The sequence below is a fragment of the Otolemur garnettii genome, unplaced genomic scaffold, assembly GCF_000181295.1.
Source record: "Otolemur garnettii isolate 467f Iridium unplaced genomic scaffold, OtoGar3 scaffold00098, whole genome shotgun sequence".
Lineage (NCBI taxonomy): Eukaryota > Metazoa > Chordata > Mammalia > Primates > Galagidae > Otolemur > Otolemur garnettii.
In genome coordinates, this window is record NW_003852493.1 from 7,309,343 (window position 1) to 7,319,684 (window position 10,342).

Sequence of the window (10,342 nt, forward strand, 5' to 3'; positions counted from 1 at the left end):
TTTTTTTTTTTTTAGTAGAGATGGGGGTCTCACTTTTGCTCAGGCTGGTCTCAAACTCCTGAGCTCAAGTAATTCTTTTGCCTCAGCCTTTCAGAATGCTAGGATTATAGATCTGAGCCACTACCCTCAGCCCATTATACTCTTTCTAGAAATCTGTGTATTTAGTGGTGTAAGAGCTGCTATATTCCACCTAGTATCCATTTTTTCTTTATCCTAGAAAAAGAATGCTGATCTTGGAAAGCAGGCAGGAATGTGGTCATGTAACTAAGTCTTGGCCAATGAAATCAAGTCTAAGATATTGAGTAAAATTTCTGGCAAAGCTCTTTAAATTGAGGTCATGAAACTCAACATCCATTTATAATTTTTTAAAAACCTTATCAAACAAGGAATAGAAGAGAATTTCTTTGATCTGCTAAAAAATTTTAAAACACTAGCTAACAACATACTTAATAATGAAACACTGAAGCTTTCCCCCTAAGGTCAAGAACTTGACAAGGTTGTCCTCTCTTACCCACTTCTATTTAAAATTGTACTGGCAATCCTGGCCAATGCAATAAGGCAAGAAAAAGAAAGAAGAGGCGTAAATACTGGAGAGAAGAAAGTTGTTGTTAATAGGTGACATGACTATGTACATAGAAAATTCTAAGGAATCTATAAAAATTAGACTAGAACTGATGAGAAAATTTATCAAGGTTGCAGGATACAAAATTAATATGGAAAATCAGTTGCATGTCTATATGTTCTCAATAAACAGTTGGACAATTAAATTTTTAAACATGCTCCAAGAAAAAAATGAAACAAAAATGGGCAATATATCTACCCTATAAGTGCTTCAGGAGTAGTTATTTTAAACACAAAATCTATCCTAAAAATAACAAAACATTGTTCTGAGAAATTATTTAAACAAATAATTTAACAAATGAAGATATATACAAAGAAAATGAAGATTTAAACAAATGAAGATATATACCATCTGATGTGATTGGATGTTTCAATATGTTTAAGATATCCAATATGTTCAAGTTGATCTATGGTTCATATGGCTATCTCAGTCAAAATCTCAGAAAATTTTCAAGGAAATTGACAAGTTGATTTTAAAATTTATATAGAAATGCAAAGGACCTATGACAGCCAAAAGAAAAGAAAGAAAAAGCTGGAGGACTTAGATTGCTAATTTCAAGACTTTTTATAAAGCTACAGTAAGTAAGACAGTGAGCAGGCAATTAGCAGATGTATTCAATGGATTGATGAAACAGAATAAAATGTTGACAATTAGACTTGCACCTATACAGCTAATTGCTTTTAAACAAAGACATCAAGATAATTCAGTGTGGAAGGGAAAGTCTTGCTTAACTAATGGTTATGGAACCACTAGATATTTATATGGAAACAAAAGGTGGACCTAGACCATTTCTAACCCCAAATAGATAAACTATATTTGTAATCAGAAGCCTAAATGTAAAAGCTTAACCATAAAGCTTCCAGAAGGAAACATAGGAGAAATCTTTGTGTCCCTAAGGAAGGCAAACATTTCTTAGGACAAAAAAACCAGTAACTTTAAAATTAAAAATCAATAAATTGGACCTCACCAAAATTAAAAACTTTTGCTTGACCAAAGACACTGCTAGAAAAATGAAAATACATGCCACAAACTGGGAGAAATTGTTTGCAAAATATGTATTTGACAAACAACTTGCATCCAGAGTATATAACAAACTATGTAAATAATTCTCACAACATAATACTAAGAAGATAATTTAATTTTTTTAAATGGGCAAAAAGATTTGAAATTATACTGTGTAAAATAAGAAATAAGAACAGCAAATAAATACATGAAAAGATACTTAAAAGAATTAATCACTGAGGAAAGGTAAATTAAAGTTGTAATGAGATACCACTATACACTTCTTAGAATAGCTTCAACTTAAAAGGCTGACAACCTCATGTGCTAGCAAGGATATGGAATATCTGGAATCGTCTTATATTGAAGACGACAATGCAAAGTGGTGCATTCAATTTGGAAAATGATTTGGCAGTTTTTTTAAAATTAGAAGTATGTTTATACAATCTAAGTACACATGTAAAAGAAATAAAAACATGCAAAATCTTATTATAGCAAGTCATTATAGCAGCATCTTCCTGATAGCCAAAATCATAAAACAAACAAACAAAAAAAACCCCTTAAATGTCCACTGTTAAAGAATGAAAAACCAACGTGTAATAAATCTATACAATGGACTATTAATAAAGACAAAGAGGGAGCTGGACTCAGTGGCACATGCTTATAATTCTAGCTCCTCAGAAGCTTGAGGCAGGGGGATCACTTGAGCGCAGGAGTTCGAGACCAGCCTTGGCAAAACACCCTTCCTGCTTCTCTACCCTGGCTCCCCTTCTAAAAAGTAAAACAAACAACCGCCCCACAACCAACTGCTGACACACACAAACTAATGGATAAATCTCAAAAACATGTTGAATAGAAGAAGTGAAACACGATTACATTATTCTATTCATGTGAAATCCAATGCACAAACCCAACCAACCTAAATGACAGAAATCAGAAAATGGTTGCTTCTGGGGAAGTAGAACCTACTATAATGGGGTATCAGGGAACTTTCTGAGGTGATGGAAATATTCTCTGTTATGTTTTGGGTATTGATTCCACTGTTATAATCAATTATCAAACTCACCAAACCGAATATTTCTGATGTGTGCATTTGAATGTGTGTCAATTACACCTTAAAAAGAGAGACGGGGCAGTTCCTGTGGCTCAGTGAGTAGGGTGTCAGCCCCATATACCGAGGGTGGTAGGTTCAAATCTGACCCCAGTCAAACTGCAATAAAAAATTGGCCAGGCATTGTGGTGGGTGTGTGTAGTCCCAGCTACTCAGGAGGCTGAGGCAAGAGACTTGCCTAAACCCAAGAGCTGGAGGTTGCTGTGAGCTATAACGCCACAGCACTCTATCAAGGGTGATAAAGTGAGACTCTATCTCTAAAGAGAGAGAGAGAGACAGACAATATACTTATATACAATATACACTTGATGTGCCCCCCCTTTTCCTCCTTTCTTCTGTCTACAATGAAGAAACAATGATTTCCACCCCCAGAAGGCTTCTTGTACCAGGAAGATAAAATCCAAATGCCAATGATGAAGTGGACAGCAGAAAAAGCCTGCATCCCAGCCCTGAATTGCCTTTCTCTGGACTTCTTTTTGTGAAAAAAAAAAAAAATTTAAGCCAATTTCTGATTATAGGTACCAAACACAATTCCTAAGATTTACAATCCCAATACTCTGGGAGGCTGAGGCAGGAGGATTGCTTGAGGTCAGGAGTTGGAGACCAGCCTGAGCAAAGCAAGACCCTGTCTCTGCTACATATAGACAATTAACTAGGCTTGTTGTAGTCCCAGTCCCACCTATAGTCCCAGCTACTTGGGAGGCTGAGACAGAAAGATCTCCTGAACTCAGGAATTTGAGGTTGCTGTGATCTAGGCTGAGGCCAGGCTACTGTAGCCTAGCAACAGAGCAAGACTCTGTCTCAAAAAAAAAAAAAAAAAAAAAAAGAGTTACAGTTAGTGAAAAATTCTTTCCATGGTTAAATTATTTTCAGCTATGCTAGATTATAGTTGGAAACCACACTGAAGTGTTTTTAAATGACGTAATAAAATCTGTTAGTCTTTTATATAGAGTGATAACTATTAAAAGTTAGTGCATGTTTGGAAAACTATTTCATATATACTAGATGCACAGTAGTAAAGGGGCAGTTTGGGACCAAATCATCTTAGTACAGGTCATTGACGAGTCATGCGGTTGGGCAACTTCCTAACCCGTTAGAGCCTCTGTTACTTCCTCTTAATAGAGGGCTGGTGAAACCTGCCTTAACCTGCCGTTATTATGAAGACTGAATGAGGTCATGTATGTAAAACCTTTAGCACACAGTCTGGCACAGAACAAATTGTAACTCTTTTTCAATGGAAGGCTATTAAATAATTTGATTTTGAACATGCCACTTCCTGCACGGGTAAGCCATCACAAAGCAATTTGCCCTCCACCATCACCTACATAATACATGGTTTTAATAGCTCATTATAGCATATTATAATGGAGTCACCGCCTGATTTACTACTGAATTTGATAGCAGTAAAGGCTGCAAAGGCCTTCTATAAGCAATAAGAGAAACTCACTTTTCCCAAAATACATCAGAGGGAGCTGTAAAAATTATTTTGGCAGAAGTCATTGCAGTGGAGAAAGACTCTGAGAAAGCATAGGTCATTGTCACATAGCCTCCGAAAATGGTGGTCACTGAGGATAGAAAGTCTTTGAGGGACTGAGGTGGGCACAGTCCAATGAAACATACCATGAAAGACTTGGTCCCCTTGTCCGTGTAACACACATCCTAGTTTGCCACATGCTAACCTAACCTACACAGGCTAGGTGCTGTCAGTACTCAAGGGTAGAATCATCCAGTTTAGGTGACCTCACCTTGGTTCCAAACAACCTGGACCACCGAGAGAACTGCTGAGATCCAACCAGACAAGACAGAAATGCCAAAGAGCTAGCAAGCTCCAGGCCAGTGCAGCTCAGAGCATGGCTATCTCTACAGAAGATCAGTGCACGGAGCTGCCAGAGAATCATTTACTTACCTGCAAGGGTTGGCGATTTCTTCTTGTGTTGTTTTCATAAAAGGGGATACGGGTTTTTCCACAAAGGATCCGAAACCCAGTCTAAAGTTGCTGGTTAATTTAGACATCTCCTTGGAAAGCAGGGAGCCCAGCTCTTTGATTGTGTGGAGGTCATCGTCCATGGAGGCGGAGAGGTCCATGAGGTAATACAAATCCACTGGGTAGTCCTCAGTCTGCCGGACGTGCACTTGCAGCGTCTGCTCACCCCCTGCAACGCCCCAGTGGGCAGAGCAAATCCAGAAAAACACAGTGAGATTCATTCACGACTCACCAGTCACTGGCTCAGCTGGTTATTTCATTTCAATAAGAGTTCACTGAAGCTACATATCATTTCATGAGCTATGTAGTAAGATGTCTAAATGAACAAGCCCATGAAAATCTGTCAGCTGCGAGTTTAGAACTCAGCAAGAGGCATAAGTTAGGATATTTTATATCTCCATGGGAGAACTCGCATCCATTTAGATGGAAGATAAGCTGAATTTTTTGTGTGTGGTTTCAGAAAAGGAGAACCAAATAAAGGGGAGTTTAAATCTACATTACAACCCTGGGAGAAATGGGAGGTAAGTCTGAACATTTGAGTAACTCAAATGGTTACTTTTTGAAAAAGCTTTTTTTAGTAAGACATTTGGAGCCCACATGACCAATGTGAATAAGGTGAAACCTAAGTCATAATAATCAAGGATACGTAATAGGGTGTAAGATACATTAGTGGAATTACAACATATGACATTAGATTTATTTACATGAGCCAAAGCATAACATACCTGGTCTCAACTTAAGAATCAAGCTTTGAGGTGCAATCTGAACAATGTCAGAACTATTTTTCTGTCTGCCTACACTGAGAGGCTTGTTTTTAAGTATTTCTACTTGGGAGACAGGGTTCTCTATGAAGTTTAATAGACATCCTTTAGCTAAAAGATTTGCTGGGGTATCACACCTTTCACCAACTCCAGATGGATGGGTAAAATTCTAAAAGAGGGGGAAAAAAACAATGATGAGAAAAAGAAGACAAATCTGCATTTTTCATAACACCAGCAATTGAATTTTATTTTTCGCACTTTGCTAGTTAGCTATTGCATCCCTACATGACTGACATCGATTGTACATCTAAAGTTAAGTCATAACCGAATGACTAGAGAATTCTACCAGTAAAATTCTGAGTAAAACCAGATCACCTTTTAATTATATGCAATTGCATTCATGTTAAACTTTTTTTTTTTGAAGCTGACTTCTTTAAAGCTTCTCCCAGACCACGGCCAGATCCTTGAAACAGCTGGGTGCATAGAGTTACCATCACCCTGTGCATTTATCTGTTCAGGATGACCTGTAGGCTTATGGAAGCCAGGGCTGTCCCAGCTCTCCAGCATGTCTATTCCTGAATTTGGACAAGAGAGAGTTTTCTGTGGATTCCTAAAGAGCATGGCTGGTAACACCTGTCTGTCTTGACTGAAACTCTGAACCACTTTTATTCATTGGTGTGTTACCCTTGCACTACAGTATTACTTCATCTCAAGAACTGACCTCTTGGGAACTTTCAACTTAGTGTCTTGAAGTATTCTAGTATTCTAGTTCAAGGTCTTTTAGAATTTTCTCCAAGATTTGGAGATGAGGAAGGGAAGGGAAAGAGAAGATGCCTTAGTAGGCTGCTTCCCTATGCAGCACCCAGGGGTTTCCCAGGCCCCTTCAGGTCTTCCTGGGTAGCAGGGACAATGAGACACAGTGTTTCCCAGCAGAGACGTGGCCATTCCAATCCTAGAACACCCAGAGCAGAGAATGGAGCCACAAGCTAATACCTGTCTTACCCGAGAGCTGGCAAGGCCTGAGGCAAAGTGGAATCTGATGCCCGCTGACTCTCATGTGGCTCACATTTTTTCCTTTCCCCTTAGAATTCTAAGACACTCTTGCTGTAATCTAATAGGAAAGTTAGATTTTTTTTCTGAAATTGATTTTGAGAATATAATTTGTTATCTATCATCAGTCAGGCTCATGCATATTTGAGGCCCTAGGCCAGGTATGGCAAATTCTGTCATTTCTATGATGTAACCAAGTCAAATAATGGCTGGACAAAGCCTCAGAATCCTTCTCAATTCAGTGCCACTGCTGTCCCCTATAGTCACAACCTTTATATTCCATCTATAACCACAAAACTTTATATTCTATCTGCCCTATTATTGCAGAAGCTTAATTTACTTTTTGCTCCAACTGTCTCAACCCATGTACTGATAACTCCTTCTAGTATTACAGTGGCCTCTTAGAATAATCTGAGCTTAAAATGTGATGATAATTTAGCTGCCAAGTATCATCACAAATAAAGCTTTCAATAAGAACTTAGGAAACTCTCTGAGGTAAATACTACAAAAATACATTTAAATAAAAATTCTAGACTGATTTGTTGTTTAGAATTTAATGAAACGGATACTATCTTCTTTAGAAAGTCAATGTCCAGAAAAAGGTGAGTTTCTCCCTTTTTGTACATTCTCAATCCTGCCTTGATATACGAGCTCAACAAAGTATAATTCTCTTGAACTTTTGCTTGAGGCTCCATCAGTAAAGGCAGCAGTGGGGAGTGGGCTGGGCCTGTGCTCTCTTATCTGCCAGGCCACACCCCATGGAGACACATCCAACTTGGAATTTGAGTTATAACAATTACAGCCCAGTTCTGAGTTGGGAATCTGGGTTTGTTTCTCTCTGAGCACGCTCCTCAGCTCTTGCTGAACTTGACATTCATATGGTTTGATTTGTGTTTAGATTCTGTTTATGAGCTCCAGTGGGTAAAGACTTATTTTAAAATTCAGAGAGCTAATGCATCTCTTTCTTACCATGAATCATTTCCAGCTTGGCTTTATGGAGTCTGGAGACAGGCAGTGACTTCGGCTGGCTTGTTATATATTCCCTAATCATCTTCATCCTACCTTCATAGAGTTTTCAGCTTGGCCAGATAAAGAACGTCTGTTTGAGGCTTTGCCCTCAGTGTGATACAGAGTCACTGAGCTCATGAAAATGTAATTTTTAAAAGAAATGGATGATGTTTGAACAGTAATGTTTACCCCAAACCTTGAGCACTTACTTCTCTTAGAACCTAGCAGTGATCCAGAATGGATCCTGGTTCCCAGATGGAATACAATTATAATATTGCTGTCAAATGTATATTTAACTTTAGAAAATGTCATTTCCGAGATCTCTGATTATACAGACAGCCTCAATATCTTGACCAGTGACAAATGGCTTGAAAATAAGAGGAGGAACAAGGTTAAAGATCCTGAGGTAAGCGTTTTCCCATAATGTTTGGACAATCCCCTCTTTCTGCAAATTGTTGTTGAAAGTAATCACATGAATGCCACTCTGATCAACTAACGCTCACATTTTCCTTTCCTGATTTGTTTTATTCCTATAACTCCACAGAAAGCAGGACACTGTCAGAACCATCACGGAGGGAGTTAACATAAGTATACCTGCAGACAGTTTTTAAAAACATGCTGAGGTCATTTGTTTTACCTCCTGAAAACACCAGGCGCACTGAGGTCCAATGAGTAAGCAGTCTTCACAGGTTTCTGCACCTCCCCAGGCACAGCCACCTACGTTTAAACCCAGCAAATGCAAGGGATTAGGCACACTTTCAGTTATTCCGTTTCTAAGATTTATGACTTATACATTACTGAGTAAAACAATATCAAAGTTTGTTTTGGTATTCAGAGATTAGTCCTCAAAATGTTATCTATTCACATAAAAGTTTATATTTCACCACATCTACCGCATGGAAAACGTCTGTCTCCTAAGCCGAAAATTATCATTCTATTTTGTCTTAACATTTGAAAACAACCTACATGCTCACAAATGCAGGATCATTCTATTTATTATCCTCAGTCAATAGTGGCCACTTGAATTTTAAAAAATTACGTGTCCTTAAAACATGCTTCTCTCTTGAATGGGTATTTCTATTTTTGAAATAAATTATTTGAAGTTATTACTCTTAAAGGGAAAGCCTCATTCTCAGATAAACTAGAAAAGTTTCTAAAACGGTTGTCACAATGGCATTAAAAAGTCCTCTTGTGCAGTAATGTTGTTTAATTCTTCTCATTAAAATGCCTGTGCCACCTTTGTATTTATTTACCTGAAGCCTAGGGCATTCGCTGTGGGAACAGCCCTGTGTTTGCCTGTAATTTGTTACAGTGTTCGCTCGGTGGCAAAAGAGCAGTTGAACAGATCCAATAAAAAATAACTCCAGATCTAGTTTCTGAAACAAATGACAGGTTTGTCAAGCATAGCACGAAAGCAACATATCAGAGAACTTCGGTCTTACCTTGTACGTGATCATTCCTCCTTAGCAATAGAAAGAACAGGCAGAACAGTCCAATCCCCATTCGTTTCAGTTCTTGCTGTGCAGATTAAAAAATGAATTACCTTCAACGTTACAAGAGCAAAGCTGAATGTCTTTAAAGTCTTTCTTTCTTGAAGTGTAAAATTTTAAATACTACTTACACTGCTTTGAAAAGAAACTTGAGACGGAAATCAAAAAGTTTTCATTAAGACTGAACTGAAAACAGAGGCTACCTGGACAGGTAAAGCAGAAAAGCTGTGTTTAAAAGCAACTTCAACATGATTTACTTCCTTGTTCTCCTTATAAGGAAGGCAGGTGTACAGTCACCAAGAAGGTGGGGGAATTCATTCAGTAGAAATTTGTGCGTAAATTCTAGTAGTCTTTCTGCATCCTGGAGAAAGTTAACGTCGTTAATGAAATAAGAATCAGTGTGATGTCAAAAGAACAGTTGAAATAGGGTTGTTTCTTAAATAATTTTAATTTAATATAAACAGTAAAGGTGTTAAATGAAACACAAGCCCATCAGCCCTATGTAAGGAAGGTAAACATATAGTGAGCTAAATGCAAATAAATACCTGAGATTTTTGTATTTCATTGTCCAGTCCTTTGCAGAGAATTGAAATGAATTCTGAAAAATGAAAAGTCATCATTTTGCAGTCAAATCAGAAAGTAGGCTAGAGAAAGAAAACACTGTGTTTCCTTATTTTTCAAATTGGGTGAAAGATAGTCTTCCATAAGTACAGGATTTGTATCTCAACATGATATCAGACATAAATACAATACATAAAAAAATCAAAGGATATCAAAATAAGATAGTATCAAAACAACAATGACAATAATAATGGAAACAGAAACAAAGGTGCCTACGATTCTGGATCCCTCAGGATAGGAATTATCTTCCCAGTGTGTACCCCCAGCTTCTAGCTCATGTCTTGGCACATAAAAAGCATTTATTTGTTAAATGAAAGAATGGCAATTTAAAAATATATACAGTCCTAAATTCATGAGGGAGGTTATGCTTTTTCCTCTAGTGTGTTCTTCAGGAGGGTGTTTTGGGATTTGTGGAAACTGTGAACAGAGAAGACTCAAATAAATCCTTATGTCATCGCTCTCTGCGCTCTCTGACCTTAAGCTTTTGGGGGCTGGGCTTACATCTTAGGTGGTTATCTTTTAAAGGAGTCTTTCAGGTATGTATGTGAAACCTGTAAAGGGAGGAAAACAAATTACAGACTTCTTACGTTCTTCTCAGAGTGTATGTTCAATTTTGAACCCCACTGTACCCAAGAACCTGGAGGAATGTGGCAAGAATCCTGCAGAGGCTGTGTCAGTGAACAAAACCAAGTTCTT

General features: G+C 37.8%; 1 protein-coding gene across 4 annotated transcripts in view; it reads right to left on the reverse strand.

Annotated features, from left to right (window-relative positions):
* The window catches only part of ITGB6 (integrin subunit beta 6), a 78,700-nt gene extending 69,416 nt beyond the window's left edge, over positions 1 to 9,284 (reverse strand). The window contains exons 1-4 of one of the 4 annotated variants that reach the window (XM_012808976.2): positions 8,978 to 9,284; positions 8,173 to 8,252; positions 5,442 to 5,646; positions 4,639 to 4,885 (exon numbers count right to left, since the gene is read on the reverse strand). In XM_012808976.2, the coding sequence (XP_012664430.1) occupies positions 4,639 to 4,885; positions 5,442 to 5,646; positions 8,173 to 8,252; positions 8,978 to 9,038 (593 nt within the window). In that variant the 5' untranslated portion in view covers positions 9,039 to 9,284. The remainder of the gene's footprint in view (positions 1 to 4,638; positions 4,886 to 5,441; positions 5,647 to 8,172; positions 8,253 to 8,977) is intronic. The other 3 variants (XM_003795982.3, XM_012808974.2, XM_012808975.2) reach the window with 3 other exon arrangements.
* Between the last annotated feature and the right edge of the window lie 1,058 nt (positions 9,285 to 10,342).